The 19,468-nt window shown below is 35.6% G+C and overlaps 1 protein-coding gene and 1 long non-coding RNA gene across 3 annotated transcripts in view; one reads left to right on the top strand and one right to left on the bottom strand.

Annotated features, from left to right (window-relative positions):
• The window catches only part of LOC125680449 (large neutral amino acids transporter small subunit 1-like), a 39,743-nt gene extending 33,075 nt beyond the window's left edge, over positions 1-6,668 (top strand). For both annotated transcript variants that reach the window (XM_048920051.2, XM_048920052.2), the window contains exon 11: positions 5,057-6,668. In XM_048920051.2, coding sequence (XP_048776008.1) covers positions 5,057-5,136 — 80 coding nt within the window. In that variant the 3' untranslated portion in view covers positions 5,137-6,668. The remainder of the gene's footprint in view (positions 1-5,056) is intronic.
• Positions 2,011-3,271, bottom strand: LOC130051656 (uncharacterized). Its single transcript, XR_008799931.1, has 2 exons — positions 2,398-3,271; positions 2,011-2,263 (listed from the first exon to the last, which is right to left on the bottom strand). It is a non-coding gene; the product is annotated as an uncharacterized LOC130051656 (long non-coding RNA).
• Positions 6,669-19,468: the final 12,800 nt, after the last annotated feature.

A 19,468-nucleotide genomic window follows, 5' to 3' on the forward strand; every position in this document is an offset into this window, starting at 1 on the left:
CACAATATTTGCACACAGGGTCATACCTTTGCTTAAGCTGCAAAAATATTACCCATCAAATTTCTTATTTTATTTCATTAAGTGGTCAGTCTATTAGTAAGTAAAATATATGAAAAAAATTATACACCATAATGGGGTTCAATATGGAACTAGCAAAAAATTCCTAACCCCACCCCCTTTTTACAAACTACACATTTTCGTAAGAAAAAGGGTTATTAAAAGATGTTGTAAACAATCCATCAAAAACAGCTTGCTGAAATTCGAAGATTCTTTGTAATACCTTTTTTAAATTAATAAATATAATACAGAAAGTATGTATTTCAAATTTTAGCTTATATTTTGTTGTAGTTCTCGTTGTTGACCTTTGTGCACTTACACTCAGAATATAGATTTATCATATGTCATCATATTTGATGATTAATATCAAGAGTTTTCCCAAATAAAAATCCCCACAAAAAATTGAAATACAATTTATATTTGTTAAAACAAATGTCTCCATTACAACCCAACCCCTTTAATATACTACATGGTATGGAGGAGAAAGAATGAGCAGGAACATGGACGTCATGAATTGCACTCGGCGCATTGAGAAGAAAGATTCAGCCAGCAGAGATAAACTACTGATCTTTTTCTAACTTAAAACGTTTAAGCATTCCCAAATTACCTCTTTGAAAATTGAACATGACAATAAGGTTTCTATAAGCTATTTCAGGGGCGGATCAGGAATTGAAGTTGGGGTGGGGTGGGGGGGTGCAACTGTATGAGGCAGGGGTCTTGGGGCCGCCTTGAAGGGGGGAGGGGGGCGATTCCCCAGGAACTCCTGGATTTTGCAGATTTTATAGGGCTTAAAATATGTCTCCTATGTAGTCATTTTTATTATTTTCTGTCATTTCTAATAAGGTGAAATTAATAAAATAACGCAAATTTTAAGGGTTTTTGGAAAAAATAGCAGTTCTCCCACTAAAAGTAATTCAATAAATCAAAAGATTTTGTCAGACATTTATTTGTCTGAGAGTGGAGGAAATTATGGCTTCTTTTATCGTAGATATTTCTCTAAACAAGAGACCACGATTTACTTTAAACTTGAAAATTTTAGGGGGCTCGCGCCGGTTCCCCCCCCACCCCCCCCACCCCCACCCCTTATATCCGCCAATGCATTTATGTATGTGCTCTTGCAATTGACCTTTTTGCACTCACAATGATTGCATTAATACTTAGTTATTTTTCATACATTTTTTTTTTATAATAACCAGACACGATTACCTATTATAAGAAATTGATATGATTATACAGCATAATGCACCAAATATGTTTAAATAGGCCTAACAACTTTATATTTAATATCAATGGAAAGATTTCCACCCAATCAACCCATGGATTGATTGATTGTATCTTGTTTAATGTCTCTCTCGAGAATTTTTTACTCATATGGAGACGTTACCAAGACCGGTGAACGGCTTTAAATTTAGGCCTTTGCTCGGCGCTTACGGCCATTGAGCAGTGAGGGTTCTTTAACGTGCCACATCTACTGTGACACTGGGCATCCGTTTTGAAGGTCATCTCCGAGGACCAGTGACATTCACACCTGATGCTGAGCGTTTGGCAATGGAACTGTCACTACCTGTTTCAACAACTCAGGTCTGTCGCGGCCGGGATTCGAATCCTGGCCTTCCGCATGCGGGGCGAACGCTCTAACCTCTAGACCACCACCGCGGCTCGACCCATTGATCTCAAGGCTCATATCAGCTATCTTGCTCTCACAAATATATATGTCTCTTCATAAGTTTATGAGTCCTACTTGTAGTCTCACACTGAAACAAAAACTCGCTTGGATAACTTAGAATGCATGCATATTGCATTCACAGTATATATGCACTGTGTGTGTAAGGGGGGTGGGGGTAGAAAATGAGAAATTTAAACACATTGATTAAAGTTATAAAATTGGTGTTTTATTTTCATTTAGAAATGTTTACTGAATTTGATATATCAAAAACTTAGAATAATCAACAATGACACTTCCTCTATATTTATTCAATATTATTGTCTTAAAAAAGACATGTAATACATGAGTACATGTACTTGTTTTCCATTAAATTCACACTTTAGAATAGTATGTTGCACAATATATCCATTGCTCTGGGCTCACAAATACATTATTGATTCTATCCAAGTCCCACATTTTGCAGAAGTTCTTGAATTTTCTCTGTAACCTGTAAAGTTGTGGGGTCCAGGGGATATGACATCATCAATGTAAATGAAGTACCTGTTATAAAAAATATATTCTGTATATTCAAATATTGAAAAAAAGATGAATATCTAATATACTAAGAATTGTCTTTATAAATGTCTGGTGTTAAAATGAAAAATTCTATCTTACTAAGATAGAAAATATTGTACCTTTCTTGGTGATTTTCATGGCAAATTGCTGTTGAAGTTGTTGGCTGGAAGCCCATTTCAACTTGCACTGGTCCTTAGGATGATGCTTAGAAAAAAATCATCATAATTGATATTTGCACAGTCAGTATTAATCATTAATTATACTGTGTCAGACAATGTCAATTTTAAAATTGTGTGTCTCAATGCATGTTCAGTGAACTTTAAAATGCTGATATATTGAAAATTACACACATAAGATGTATTTTATTATGTTAATTTTTAAAATCTTGTCTGAAATCAGTATTACATATGTAACACTACATGTATGTTAAATGTGTGCAGTGCAGCAATGTGAACTCTTGCAGTAGTAGTACATCTGCATGATTGTTATTTATTTCATATTGTTATAGTTACCTTCTATTTAAACTGTACATACCCTCCCACCCCCAGGTCCTTAATGAGGTGAATAAACATCATAATTATCATATTACAATATGAGATGACAGATATGTTTTCATAAACTGCCAGTTCATTCTAATAATATCAAAACAAGTCAACTCTAGATTTATCAGACCTGTCTCCTTTACGGAGTGTGGGTCAAGAGAAGGACATACATATCTTATTTTCATACAAGACATTTATTTGCCTATGAGGGAGGCTTGTGATTTTACAAATATTTTAAATAAAGTTTTGTAGACCTACATGCTTGTATGAAACATGAAACCCCAGATTTGAAATATCTCTTAGGTCAATGAAATTTCAAGATACTATAAGTACTATCATTTATACCAAATAGAATTTTAGTGCAACCCCCCCCCCCCTCAAACTTGTGAGAGCCCTATTTTTTTTCCAAATCTATCAAACATAGTATCATGCATGTTTTTCATCCACTGAAAGTACAGCCCTTTTTCATAATGTGAGATAATTATCAATAAATCATGTAATAAGAACCACACAATTGGGGTGGGTTTTTTTTTTGGCCGACGCTGGATATTTGCACGATTTACTGCAGGCTCTGACATGAAAATCCCTTATATTCCCGTGTTTCTTCATTATCCTACTGTTCTTCCCCCTGTTCCCCCTGTCACCCTCAGTATGCCCCATACAAAACCTCAGTATTCCCAAGAGTACCCCTATATGCCCCACTGTGTACCCCAGTACATCTACTTTAACCCACAGACTACCCAAGAATACCCCTGTAAGCTGAACAGTTACAGAATTTAGAATTTTTACAAAGTTATTAAATGTGATAATTTCTATGTACATAAACATGCATTTTGTATATCACATGTTTAAAATTGATTTATCATAGCTACACTGTAATACAAAGTTTTACATAGAAATACCCCAGTACCAGGTATTTAGGAAAATCTTTGAAAATCTTCTTAGATATGTGCATCTTCATGTGGTCTAGATTTATATAGGATAGAATAAAGTTTATTCAAACCATGACCACTGGGTTCAAACGGGGGCCACTAGAGAGGGGGGAGGGGGTGGGGATATAATGTCTTAGGTGGAAGAATTTAGTAGCTTAGGTGAGCGATGTGGTTCATAGGCCTCTTGAATTTGGTTCCTTCTCTAATAATTTTTTCTTCATAGGAAAAAAGGTATTATTATAGATAAATTCACCAAATTGTGAATGGTATAATGATACATGCATTATCATATATGTGGAAACAATTGTCATGTACATAAATTTAGAATAAAGAATAAGTTTTCCTTGTTTTCAATTTTAAAAGGAAAGATTGGGATTGGAAATAGCTGTTTTTGTTGCTTTATATGTCACAACAATATTGATATAACTCCCCAGCATTCCAGAATTGGATAAGATGGTAGTACTCCATCACTGTTTACATGTATGTGCAACATGTGCACAATTTGTGTTTATGGTTAAATCATGCACTTTAATAAACTAAACATTGTGCCATGCTTACAATTTTGAGTTGAATAGTCAGAATTTGATTACTCATTTTGAGAAATTGTACCCTTGTGGTTCTTAAGATGTTCCAATGATAGTTCACGTTATTTGTATCTAAAACTTGTTACCCCAGTACTGGTATCATTGCCTTACCCTGAACCAAGGGGCTATGGTGTGAACATAATTTTATAATATTTACATATCAATTAGAAAATCCTGTTTGTGATCCCACCCTGGCCCCAAAACCGTAAACTGATAATAGGCTGAAGGTTAAATTTCAAATCCAGCCAACTTTTGAAATAATTTTCATAAACAAATAAAATTTTCAGCATATGTTTGCATTTAATATTCTTAATAAACCACATGATTTTTAAACATCTGTGCTAGATGAATCTTAAGTTGTAAGTAATCAAAATTTTTACTTAAGTCTATTCTCGGTTTATGGTGGGATCACAAATGGGATTTGAAGTTTTACATAGGAACATTCCTTCAAAATCTTCTCAGGAACGGCAAGGGTACATTTTGTCAAAATCATTATTCAAGCATCATCTTGTAGTGTAGATTTACACCAGGTTTAAGGTGGTGCTACAAGAGGGGAAAGGGCATAATTGGGAGTTTATGTTTTACGTGGGAAAATGCAACTTAAATGAGCAATGTGGCCCATGGGCTTTTAATTCCTGTATAACTTGTCGGGTGTGTCTCCATATTCATTGTTGTATACTGAGTTTTGTAACAGGTAGAATGGGTTTTTTTAACTTTCAGATTCCATTACTATCTTAATCCAGAAGGTCCTTCTTGTGATGCCTCCAGATAGCAGTGCTGATGAATTGGACTGGGAATGATAGTGATTATTTCCAAGGCAGAACTAGCTACAAGAGTGACTATAGATAATAAAAAAAAAAAAAAAGGATGAAAACATTTGCTCCCAAAAGTACAAATTTTCTTGTGAAAAAGAAGAAAACACTGGATGAAGTTTTATTTGAAATCTATTTTTTTGCTGTGTATTTGTGTGTGTATTTGTATACAATTTTTTACTCATTGGATTGATAGGCACAAGCGAGTTTCTTTTATCACGAGTTGTCAGTCTGTAATCATTATTCATGTTGTTGTGAACTTTTAATATTTTCAACATTTTCACCAGAACTACAGGGCCATTTTCAATTTCACTTGCTACAAAATATTCTTAGGTAAAGGGAATTTTGTATTTGTTTAAATGAAGGGTCAATCCCATTTCCAAGGGGAGATAATTCTAAAACACATCACCAGAAAAGCCATAAATCACTTGAAAGCTTCCTTGGACTCACTTTTTTCCTTCAAACCATGCCCACCTGAGTTGGGGAAGGACCACAATTATGGTTTTAAAGTTTTACAGAGGAATATACATAAATTTCTTCTAAAATTTCATTCCACGAAGCACAAGTCTACATTGATTTAATACAAATTTAAGATATGCAAGTGTCATCGTAATGTGTATGTTCAAGTTAGTGGAAACCATGACCTTCAAGGCTGGGACTGGGCCACATTAAGAATTTTAAGTTTTACTTAGGGATATACTGGAAAGATCTTTTAAAGTATTCTTTGACCAGTTTACATTTTTTCAACTCCAAATATTTTTATGTAGTGTAGATTTTCAAGAGTTTGTAAACATGACCCTTGTGGTTGAGGTTAAAATGTTTATGATATGTATACAATTGAAACATAACCAAATGACAATATACAATGTAGATGGCCGTATTTCTTTTGGTTCAATAATTTTATTCGCTAGTGGAATATTTCTGATTATTTTTTATTTGTTTGGTACACTTTAGTTTTAGCTTTTATTTTTAAAGGTAAAATATATTTTTTAAGTGAAAAAAAAACCTCTTTATATCACAATTATTCTTCAGTTGTTGCTATATTTTAGGCTGATTTATTTAACTACCTGCACTGAACATGGAAAAGTAGCCAAAAGGCACAAAAACGATTTTCTACAAATAGTCACTATGTAGTGTGTTCTTATGTTCAGAATCAATGCTGTTCAACAGTAATTGTTTGCAGTGAAAAAAAATCATTTGAAGGATGTATTTATTTGGCACATAAGGATGTGATACTTTGCCTGCATATGCATAATATTTGAGAACATGTACACATATACATTCTCTGGACAACACCCCCCCCCCCCCCCCCCCACCCCCACCCCCACTCCTGATGGGTGTCACAGTCTTTGTTTGTGTGTCAAGCTAAGATCATTTTTAGATGGCTTGTATTTTCATGCCAGAGGGCTGTTAAATTCTGATATAGCAGACATGAAGTCAAGCAAAAATCATGACAGACATGTGGAAATATAAAATATGTCAATGTTATCAGTTGATATTAAAATGGAAAGATCAATAAATTGCCTTAGTTTTATTATTATTAATAAGTTTTGCATGTTTTTTTATTTTCACACACTCTTCGTTTTTTGGAGGGTATGTACTGTTGTCTGCACAAATGCTACAAACAAGATATGTGTCTTCATTTTGGATTAGATTTCCTGTGCTCGCAATGAAAAGTGAAGATAACAAACTGTGATCAATCTCCTGCAAAATTAAAAGTAGGGCAAACATGGAGCCCTGGACACATAAGAGTAATCCAAAGTCCATATCAATATGTAAAGAACGGCCTAAAGTTGGTATGGAATATCGGACAGCATTCAACCTAACAACAGTTTGTATTTGCAAATAAGATCATTATAATGACCATAGAATTTGAGAAATGCTGACTTCAAAGGAGACCATTAAAACCCTGTAGCATTCAGTTATTTGTCAATAGCTTGCCTCAATTTAAAATTTGGTCATACGCAAAACATGCTCTCATATATCGAATCAGTTACATAATAGATATAAACACCATATGCAGGTGATATGGAATATTGCTATATAAATATGGGAAGTTGACGATGGAGAAGCTGAAGTCATCATGGTTGTCATAAAGTTGAGTTGTGAGTTTGCTTTTAACATCTATGTTCAATAGAATATCCAACTATGAAGCAGATATGGAAGACTCTGTTCAAGTTTACTGTGATGCATCGATTCAACATATGAATGAAATTTAATGATTAAACATTGTCGATATATCTAAATGTTCAGTTGAAGGCCACAGCGAGAGCATTTTTCTTCTCATGTAGAAGCTTTTCAGTAAATTTTGCCTCATACGAATAAAAAAACCCAGGTAGGCTAATAAAAGAACACAATTTGTGCCCATGGGAATTTCAACAGATTACTGGTTGACTTGATCTTCAAAGGCCATATAGATATTGTCAAAGGAAATCCAGCATCATTTTAATATCAGCTTCAGTGTAGTTTAATCGGAGGATGTCATCCCAAGATATGAATATTTTTGGCCAGGTTGCACAACATACAAATGGCTTGTAGAATGGTGGGCGAGTGTCCTTGTAATAGGGTACCTATTTTGTACAATCAACTCCTCTCGCACCTATAACTTGACGTTCCTCAAACTTTGTACAGTTGTTATGGATACATTAATGATGTGCATGTGTCATTTTTAAAGTGATCATTTTTCGAAACATATGCATTCAGGGCCGTAAATTAACCTTCAATTTGGAGGAGGCAGGAAATTAGGCGGGGGTCTGGGGGCCGCCCAGACGCTGAGCACATTTTGTGCACACTGAACACGTTTAGTGCAAAATCCTTGATTCTAGGGCCTTCTAAGATGTTACTTGACTAACTCATTCTAAAAGAAAGATTTGGAATGCTTTTTAAGGGAGGTATCATGTTCTTAGTTATTGGAAACAACATAAATTCTAAGGAACTTTAAATTTTGATTTTTTTTTGGCTCAAAAGTTGGAGGAGGCAGCTGCCTCCTCCGCCTCCATGTAATTTACGGCCCTGGCATTTAGTAATTTTTTTAAGCATTTCTTGAATAGACGGTACCTATTTTTGTCATCAACTCCTCTTACAGCATTTATTTGATATCTTTTAGATCTTGTACAGCTGTTATGGGTGCCTGTGTCTTTTTGGAAGTGTCGGTCATTTTTTTAAAAATGTACTTGATGTAGTTCAACTTTGTCATTTTTAAGCATGGTACCTACTTTGTGTAATCAACTCCTCTCACAGCTTTTACGCAACATTTTTCAGACCTTGTACGTTTCAGATGTTATAAAAGCATCGAAGATATACTTGAGACATTTTAAAAGTGCTTCTAATAGCAAAAGCTTTCTCAAATCAACATCAAAACACACAACCATTCCTCGCGATAAATAAAAAACTAGACTTTTTGATATCATCGACTGTTGCTTCTTCAGCAAAAATGGAAATATTCATATCTAGTGATAAGTCATCCAAAACTTTGTTAAACACCACTCTGATTCCAATCTCCAGTGTAACGGTTAGAGAAGATCTGATTTTAGTTAGATTGTACTCCAGTGTAACGGTTAGAGAAGATCTGATTTTAGTTAGATTGTACTCCAGTGTAACGGTTAGAGAAGATCTGATTTTAGTTAGATTGTACTCCAGTGTAACGGTTAGAGAAGATCTGATTTTAGTTAGATTGTACTCCAGTGTAACGGTTAGAGAAGATCTGATTTTAGTTAGATTGTACTCCAGTGTAACGGTTAGAGAAGATCTGATTTTAGTTAGATTGTTTTCCAGTGTAACGGTTAGAGAAGATCTGATTTTAGTTAGATTGTACTCCAGTGTAACGGTTAGAGAAGATCTGATTTTAGTTAGATTGTTTTCCAGTGTAACGGTTAGAGAAGATCTGATTTTAGTTAGATTGTACTCCAGTGTAACGGTTAGAGAAGATCTGATTTTAGTTAGATTGTACTCCAGTGTAACGGTTAGAGAAGATCTGATTTTAGTTAGATTGTACTCCAGTGTAACGGTTAGGAAGATCTGATTTTAGTTAGATTGTACTCTGAAGCATCGTCGGATACCCATGGCTGATCTCGTCTTTTACTCATCATGATGACTCTGCAGTTGAAATAAAAAAAAATATCCCGAAGTTTCTCATTGACAACATCTTAGTTTTTAGTGATCAGGTCTTTCAACAGTCTGTTGAAAATTCCATGACCACAAATGGTGTTCCTTTGTTACCTGACATGTATCTATATTCTTATGAAGCAAGGTTTATTCAAAAGCTTTTACATGACAAGAAAAAATCTCTTGCTGTGGCCTTCAACTCGACGTTTAGAGGTATTGACGACGTTTTATCTATTAAACAATAATCATTTTCATTCATATATCGATTCGATACATCCATGTGAATTCGAAATAAAAGACACCACAAGTCATAGTCCTTCACATCTGCTTCGCATCTTTTTGAAAATGAATATTAACGGCAAACTAACAACTTAACTTTATGACAAACGGGGTGATTTCAACCTTTCCATTGTCAACTTCCCATATCTATGTAGCAATATTCCATTATCACTTGCATATGGTGTTTATATCTCTCCATTTATTCCATACACAAGAGCTTGTTCTGCGTGTGATCAGTTTTTAAATCGAGGCAGGCTACTGACAAACAAGTTGATGTCACAGCGGTTTCAACAGTCTTGTTTAAAGTGAGCATTTCGCAAATTCTACTGTCGTTATAATGATCTAGTTTGCCAATACAACCTATCAATAGGTCAAATGCTGTCTGACGTGTTTCATACCAATTGTTAGGCCACACTGGTTTTGACTACGGATTTATAATTACTCTGCATGTTTACCCGATCAAGATATAAGGCCCACGGTGGGTGGGACCGATCGACAGGGGATACTTACTCCTAGGCACCTGATCCCACCCATGGTATATTCAGTGGTTCGATTTTGCCCAACTCTCTATTTTGTATGCCTTAAAGGAGTTATGATAGTGGTCACTGTTCTTTATCTTCACCTTTCATTTGCTTTAGGTACGTCCACTAGGTTGTTCACAATTTAATATCTTTAGCATTGTTGTTACTTTGTTCGTTGTGTCTTTGCACCATCTCTAATTTTTTTAATACCAATTTATAAAGTGTAAGGGTGTCGTATTATATTCCCTACTCCATCACTGAATAGCATCAATTAGTGTAACACAAGGCCTCAATGTTCAAACGACATTCTCACATATTTTCCCCACAAAGGAGGTCTGGTGGAATTAGCTTTATCAGAGACCTGGACCACGTGTCTGTGGGAGGGTGTATTACTGATATGTAAAACTATACACTTTGTTGATGGGATTGCATGATTCGTCATTCTCCTATTATTGTGATGATTCTAGGTCTTGTTAAAGTTTGCTTGCATCTGAGGGTGGTTTTATATCCGTATAGAGAATGCAGCAATCTGCAAAGAGTCTCTTTGTCATACCTGAGTAGATCGTTGATGAGTAGTAAGAACAAGAGCATGTGGAGGTTTCTGCCAGTGAAACTCCTGATTTGGCTGGTGCTGGTGCTGCTTTCAAAATGCTACCTTTGTAGTCATAATGACGGAGAAATGGTCGCAGTGTCTCGAGCGTTCGTTTCATGACTGGGAGGATTAGAACCCAGAGCGTACCGTTGCCACGTCATACCCATGACGTAGACGTAAAAGTACGTAAGGATTTCTCCTTTCCGCTCTGCATTCAGAAGTGAGAGTTATATGGCATGCCATACATATATTTATTCCTCTATAAAGATATCTTGTATAATTTATGAGATATCTCATATTTCTAATAAAATATCTAATAAATTTTATAACAAATCTCGTATAATTTAAAGTTTATAAGATATCTCATAAAATATATAAGATATTTTATAAATTATATAAGTTATCTCATGATATCTTGTATATTAAACAAGATATGTTATAAAGTTTATATGAGATATTTCGAAAAATAGAAGATATCTTATACATCTGTAAATATATTTCTATAAGATATATCATAAAACATATACAATATCTTATATATTTTATAAGATATCTCATAAATCAATCTCTATAAGATATCTCATAAACTATATAAGATATCTTATAACTTTTATAACATATCTTATATTAGAAAGTCTATAAAATATCTCATATAATAAACAGTTGATATGATATCTCATAGAAATATATAAGATATCTTATATTTACTATATAAGCTATTTCATTAACTTTATAAGATATCTTGTATATCAAACAAAACATCTCATAAAGTTTATGAGATATCTTATGAAATCAGTTTAAAAATCATAATTCATATACATAAATTAAACAAGAGCGAAAAAGACGAGTCACACTGCTATTTTTAGGTATAGGGCACGGTAGTTTACCCATATACCCCTCGTGGAACTGCTCCGGTCCTGTCAAAAAGTGGTCCCTGGTACTGTACATAGTAAATACTCAACCTCTCGAGGAACGTATTTCGCACGGAATGATTGGGTTATGAACACTGATCTGGTCTGATATGCACTAGGCTTGTGTCCACTTCCGGAGCACCAAAAACTGAGTTGTAAGAGGTACCCCCTATTCTCGTCTAAACAAAATGGATAGCAGGTCCAAAGTCAGTGTCAAGAATCTGTGGCCAATGGATGAGCAGACGAAGATAACAATGTTAACCCAAAGTTTCTGTTGAACGTGTGGATAAAATAGTATTTTAATATAATTCCTTTGAAGTTATAGATCGGTTGTTTGCCATGCTGACTCAACGAAACACCATGGACCCAAACTCACTTTGATGGCTTTTGTTTGCTTGCTTGCTGAATTGTTATACTTACCTTCAAAAACTGTTCACTCATTTAAGATTTCAAATGCAGATGCAATTTTTAGACTACTGCATAGTCCTCAGGTCCATGGCGTCCCAACGCCTGCCAGGACACGGGACCTCAGTTTTAGGGTCTCATATGAAAGACTCGCTATACGCGGCTCATACAAGTTTCTGAATTCCGAGCATTTAGTGAATGAGCAGTTACAACATTTTCACGTCTTAGTTTTGACTCGGCCAAGGTACAAGCTGTACTCGACCCCAGCACCTTTAATTCGATCAACTGAGTACCTCATTGTACTGGTCCATTGTTGGATAACACCGTTAGCCCAATATTTAAGTGAAAAGTGGGACTTTATTGGCCCAACATGTTGAATATTGAATTAACGTTGCATGGGGCAACATTGTAAAATGATAATATGTGTAAATCTAATCCTAGCAAAACTTACTTTGATAGCCCAGCTTTAAATTCAAACGTTGGACTATCGCCTGCCGACCGTTACTAAAAGGTGATGGAACGTACTCACACTTTGGCCCAGTGCCATATATGGGTCAAAGTTAGCACAGTCATACTCAGAAATTAACCATTTTCAAACTTCCAGAAACTCGCCACGGTTTTCGATAAATCCCGGTTTATATATAATCAGTGGTTGATATCGCGTAAATTCATTCTTCATTTCCACTCCGGAAAAATAATTGTCGGATGTAACACTCCTTTCATTACCCTGTTTTTGCCTCTTCTTAAGGAGGAATGTTACACCAGAGAAATGTGATATTGATGTAAAGCGGAGGATATGTGCAACAATATTTTAAAGTTGAAAACTTTCAAATTTACTATATTATGTCAAAAAATGCAGTTTTAGTAGAAAGCATTCTGAAAAAAAAAAAATGAAAACCCCTCCTGGACTTAAACCCACAATCTACAATTCAGCAGTCGACTGTTAACCCACTGAGCTACTCATCTAGGCAATGCTATTCGAAATGTATAGACAGATATTCTGCATGGTATCTATATTTTCATCCATGTTTGAAAAGGAGGTCAGCCATTATGACGATGTAGAGTACATCCTAAAAACATCACGTGTCCTATATAAAAATTGAATTTTTTCGTATTCAAATAATGCATTCAGTGGTCTATTTTGCAAGAATGAAATTGCAACTCGCGTTATACTATCCACGACACCTATCACTCCAGTCCAATCTATACAAGTATATTTGGAAGTTTATTCTATTTTTTTTTCGTCATTCTTTGTTGTTCAATTCTGCATCTTTATAGTTATTGAACTTATTAGATGTAATATCGTAAAACACTTTGTTGCTGCAACGCTAATATTTCTGGCTGTGTAAGGGGGCATGGATACTACACATAAACTGAACGTTTTCATAATTTACGTTAATTCATTAGAACAGATCGATGTCCTTACAAATAAGCATGTAGTGTTCTTTGAAGGACAAACTTTCAAAAATGAGAAAGTGCACTGTACATAATATGTTCAAGAAGTTTGTCGATCATGAATCAAGTGAGATCGAGCTGAGTGTTAATCTAACCTGAGTGTAGAACAAACCAGCGCTGCATAAGTTTTGTCCCAAAATGTTTTAAATCAGTAATGTACACAGTATACCTGTACATTGTACAAACTGACAACTCAACTTTATGACAAACGGGATTATTTCAGCTTCTCCATCGTCAACTCCCATATTTACGTAGCAATATTCCATTATCACCTGCTTTGATATGGTGTTTATATCTCTCAAATGATTCGATACGCAAGAGCTTGTTCTGCGTATGCTCAGTTTTCAAATCGAAGCAGGCTACTGACAAACAAGATGATGGTACAGGGGTTTCAACAGTCTCGTTTAAAGTCAGCATTTCGCAAATTCTATGGTCGTTATAACGATCTAGTTTGCCAATACAACGTATCACTGGGTCAAATACTGTCTGACGTGTTTCATACCGATTATTAGGCCGTTCTTGGCACACTGATTTTGACTACGGATATCTCCGTTTACCTGATCAAGATACAGGGGTCATGGTGATCGGTCGACAGGGGATGCTCACTCCTCCTAGGCACCTAATCCCACCTCTGGTGTGTTCAGGGCTCCGTGTTTGCTCAACTATCAATTTTGTATTGTGTATAGGAGTTATGAGATTGATCACTGTTCGTTATCTTCACCTTTCATTTCGATTTTCTTGTTTCTTTTTTAAATTAAGTATGGAGACTTCAGTGATTCGTTGTACCATCTCCACAAATTATGGTTTTTTGGTCCACTCCGCTCCCCACTGAAAACCGTGGTAAAGTAAGTTTCGGTTTTTAGTAATACTACTTTTACCCTTGCCCAAACGGTGGTTCAATGTTTCGTCATCCAATTCTTTCAAACCATTATATGCAGGAGCAGTGTACGTATACAAGCCATGCACTGTATTTTTTGCGATTTTTTTATGCACCCCAAAATGTGTAAAATAGCAAAAGCTACGATGATTATAAGCATTTGATAAACTGGATAAAAGAGAAAATCATAACTGTAATCCGAATTTGTTTAGGGAGAGAAGCATGTTCAACCGTCTACGAATGCAAATATTGCAAATGGTGGCCAAGTAATGGGACGATGCGATGTGAACATTGGACGTAAAGTGAAAAATGGAAACGATTGTACCAAGTGAATATGATGGAAATGTGACAAAAATATCTGCGAAAACAAATCTTCTTACTTTTGTGGATGTGGCCTTGGCGTTGGATAAACCGCAAGTTGATCACACGTATGCATCTCACAAAAGATCGAAATTTTCTAATCAGTTTCAAAAGGAAAGGGATCATAGCTATTCCATAGCAAGCCCGGTTGTTCTGTATAAGTCTTTGGTAAAGGAAAATAATGTAAACTCGTGTGCATGTCCCGGCAGTGGTAGTAGAAGAAAAGATGTCACAGAGTCAACTGACCATACCTATGCAAGAGAAACAGTGAAACAGCATTGTTCTCGCTCCAAGTCTTCTGCAACTATGCCAAGTCAAGAAAATTCCAACTTTGAGCTGTTGTCAAAACTTTCAATCACCTCTGATCATACCTATACAGACAACCATTCAGATTGTACTTCATTTACAACGAGAACACGGAATAAATCATCTCTAATCAGGTTTGATCACTCCTACGTGTACAAAAACTCGATACCCAATTTTGTCGAACAGAGCTGTGATGCGACCTTACAAAGACTGGAGTATGTGACACCCCCAATAACTGAGCGACCCAAAGATCATAACTATTCCGGGTCCTGTGAAAGCTTGGATGAAAATTTGTCTGCATCAGAGACTGATTCCTGTGATGAGACAAACGAGAATGTGACGAAAATAGCATTTACAGCATGGTGCCAACTTAGGAAGGATCACCCATATTCATCGTTTTAAGATATTGGTGGGACAATATGAAACGCGTTGTTTTTATGTACAATGTACTTTCATTTTGAAATAAACTGCATATTTAAGACACTTTATGTGGTTTAATTATTGGTCAAATATCGGTCTAATCATTGTATATATTTACTTGTAAATCAGTGCATTACAAAATAATCATCCTGCAGTATGTATTGAAATATTGCTATATTGTGCTTGATATAGATTTAAAGGGAAAGGAAACCCATGTTAATTATGAATTGTCAATCAATATTACTTAATATTTTAATAGGACAATTTTCATAAAGGTGCCATTAGGTCTATGCTTACCAGAAAAAATTCATGACTTGAAAATTTTGACATCACAAAATAAATCAAATACTGGAGGGAGGTTCTGTACTGGAAAACATAAAATGTCATTGACTATGTCGTATGGCAACGATTTCACTGCTGTTATTTGCCTAAGAGATAAATCCCTAAATTGGGTGCCTCGAGGTATTCACAGTATTCCATATTGGGCAGCTGTTGATTCAACCTACAGCATAAATTTTCTTCAAAGTAGACTTACTGCAACACCTTTTCTTTTTTAATTGTTTAGTTCATACGAATGGAGAAATATGGTAAATAATTATTTTTTACAATTTCGATTAGAGGCCTTATGTTCAACTTTTTTTTTTTAATTGAGATATCTGTTAGTTTCAAAATTTAATATTATTTTGGATATTGACTTGCATATGAAAAGCTTTTTTTTTGGTGGTATAAATTTTATGTATTTCATTTGCACAATGTACATGTAGTATTAATGTGATATTAGAATATTTCTTGGCATATCTATTGACCCTAAAATAAAACTTGTCCAAAGAAGGAATGTAACTAATGATAACCTATGTGTTTGAGACTTGGCAAATCAGTTTATCATACAAAGCAGCCTTGAACTAAAATTAACCTAAACCACTATTGCTAGCCATTTCTAGATAACTTTTCTTTACCTGATAAACGACTGTCATGAGGATGTAAACCAAAATATATATAGTGATGTCACAAAGCCTCTGTCATGCAAGTTAGGTGGAAGAGTGACATTCAGTTATAGTTAATCAATATAATTTGTATTCAAAAGTATTAAGCTGAATTATCTATTAATAATCTATGAACATTAATTATTGCTCTATCTAAGTAATCCTGATTACTTCTAATAAGAACAGATTTTTCTCTTACTATTTCAAATTTTATTCAAAGGTGTGTGCATGCAATCATGTATACAAATGCTGAAATTTGGTAAGTGTGAATGGGTTTAGCATGTAGAATTGAATATAGGAAAGTAATTTAATTATAGGATGGATTCTCTGAAACGCAACTTACTTAATTTTAAAACTTTAAGGGACTTGGGATAATAAGGTAGCTTATATCTGTACATTGAAGACCATAATATGTATCATAATGAAGAGCCATATGTACACATTTACCAATGAATTCCAATCAGAAGAATTGGCTCCTATCTGTCAATTAGTATTCTAGAAATAATAGTAACGTTGAATAAAAATAGCATACATATTTCAATATACATATTATACATATTAGCTCACCTGTGTTGAAAACTCGAGTGAACTTTTCTGATCACATTTTGACCAATATCTGTCCATAAACTTTGCACATTTTCAACTTCTCCTGAACCACATGTCCAATTTCAACCAAACTTATAAATATTTTTCAAAAGAAGAGTCACAACACACTTTTTTCAAAGAGAAGGTAGTTTAGAAATAGTGAAAATATGATAGAATCCTTTGAAAATCTTCTCTAGAACCACTGGCTACGAAAAGATAAAACGTGAAAGCTTCATTAATGAGTAGAGATACAAAATCGTTCACAATCATTGTTCCTGGGGGTAGGTTGGCGCCACAATAGGGGATAGAAATTTTACATAAGGATATATAGGAACAAGAGTACCGCAAACTGTGTAGCATACACCCTCTAAACAGGGCACTGATGACAAAATTTCAGTGCAATATCTGTATCCATAAACAGCATAAAGAGAAAAAATTCAGGAAACTATTTGACCTACTTTTAATCCAAAAGTAGGTCACGGTAACCAGTTTAAGCTGAAATGCATACTGATCCTATTTCTCCGAGAGTGTTGACTACATTTTTGGGCAATACCTCTATCCATAACGAAAAAAAATCTGCAAATTTTTTGACATACATGTACTTTTAACCCCAAAGTAGGTCAAGGTGCACCAATCAAGGTGAAATGTAATCTCTTGCGCTTTTTTAGGAAGAATTCAACGATGCACATACATCCATTACGGGGGGGGGGGGGGGGGGGGGGGGGGGGGGGGGTCCGGAAAACATGCCATCGGACAGACAAACGCACGCTGAAATGTAAAACGAACATGTTTTCCTCCGAGAGGAAGCATTTGATAAATTTCAGGGCAAAATCTGTATCTCTAACGAAAACCCACAAAACTGTTTGGCATACACTTAGCCCTAAATTACGTCACGGTGCGTGCACCAATCCAGCTGAAATGCAAACTGATCTTGTATCCCTTCTAGAGAAATTTCAGGGTAATATCTGAATCCCTAACGAAAAAAGTCCGGAAAACTGTTTGACCTACTTCTAGCCCTAACGTAGGTCACGGTGCACCAATCCAGCCGGAATACAGTCTCATTCTTATGCTTCTTGGGGGAGAAATTGTAACCGAATGTCAACGCTGTACATGCATCCGTTACGGAAAAAAAAAAATCAGGAAACCATGACCGGACGAACAAACCAGCCAGCTGGACGTGCCATAACATAATGTCTGATGACGGGTGTATAGAAATCTTCTCAAGAACAGCAGGATCATGAATAGTCGTATTAACAAACAAGCATCGTTAGGTGGTGTAAATTCAAGTTTGTTCAAATCATGGCAACCAGGGATAGGATGGGGCTTCTAGTACAACAGGGGATTACACTTTGATATGAGCAAATATAGGGGAAATCTTTTCAAGAACAACACTACTGCGATTCGTCATTATCAATATACAAGCATCCTCAGGTAGTGTAGATTCAAGTTTGCTCAAATCATGGCCCTAGGGGATAGGTGGGGCCGCACTAGGTGAACAAGTTTTTACATGTACATTTATTGTAAAATATCTTCTTTCCAAAGCCTGCAGGGCTATGATTGGTCGTCATTAATATGCAAGCATCCTCAAGTACTAGAGATTTAATTTTCTTCAAATCATGGCCCAGGAGTTGGTGAGGTTACAATGGGGCATCAATGTTGACATGGGAATATATATTATTTTTGAAAATTTTCTGATCAAAAACCATTGACAGTGGCGGATTTAAGGGGGGGGGGGGCGCAGCCACCCCCCTAAAATTTTCAAATTTAAGGTAAATCATGGTACCTTGTTTAGAAAAATGTACTAAACGATAAAAGAAGCAACGATTTCTTCCACTCCCGGAGAAATAAATGACAAAATCTTTTGATTTCTTGAATTACTTCTCTGGGAGAACTTAATTTTTTCCCAAAACCCTTAAAATTTGCGTCATTTTATTAATTTCACCTTATTAGAAATTATAGAAAATAGTACAAATGACTAAATAGGAGACATATTTCAAGCCCTATAAAATCTGTAAAATCCAGGAGCTTATGGAGGCTTCGCCCCCTGGGCCCCCACCAGGGCTTCGCCCTGGACCCACTGGGGGCCTCAAGGCCCAGACCCCCGGCCTCATAAAGTGGCACCCCCGTAACCGCAATTCCTGGATCCGCCCCTGATTGATTAGATATACTAAGATGCAAGCAATCCGATGTAGTGTACATTCATATTTGACTAGAGTTGGCTTAAAGACCCCCCCCCCCCTCCCCCCCCAAAAAAATACACCGTACGGTTGCTCCACGGATGACTGAATGTGGACGGAGCTTATCCATGGTCAATGTTATTTACCTGGCCAAGAGATCGGTTGTTGTGTATATTTTTATGATATACACAGGAAATTTCTCAGGTTATTACAAATTATGCTTAGTGTCTTGATTTGTGCAAAAAAAAAAAAAAAAAATAAATAAATAAATTCTACCTACATGCATACCGCATTTCTATTTCCCGCAAACCTTCAAACTTGGTCATATTTATGTATTGCAAATGA

This window comes from Ostrea edulis, chromosome 2, assembly GCF_947568905.1.
Source record: "Ostrea edulis chromosome 2, xbOstEdul1.1, whole genome shotgun sequence".
NCBI lineage: Eukaryota > Metazoa > Mollusca > Bivalvia > Ostreida > Ostreidae > Ostrea > Ostrea edulis.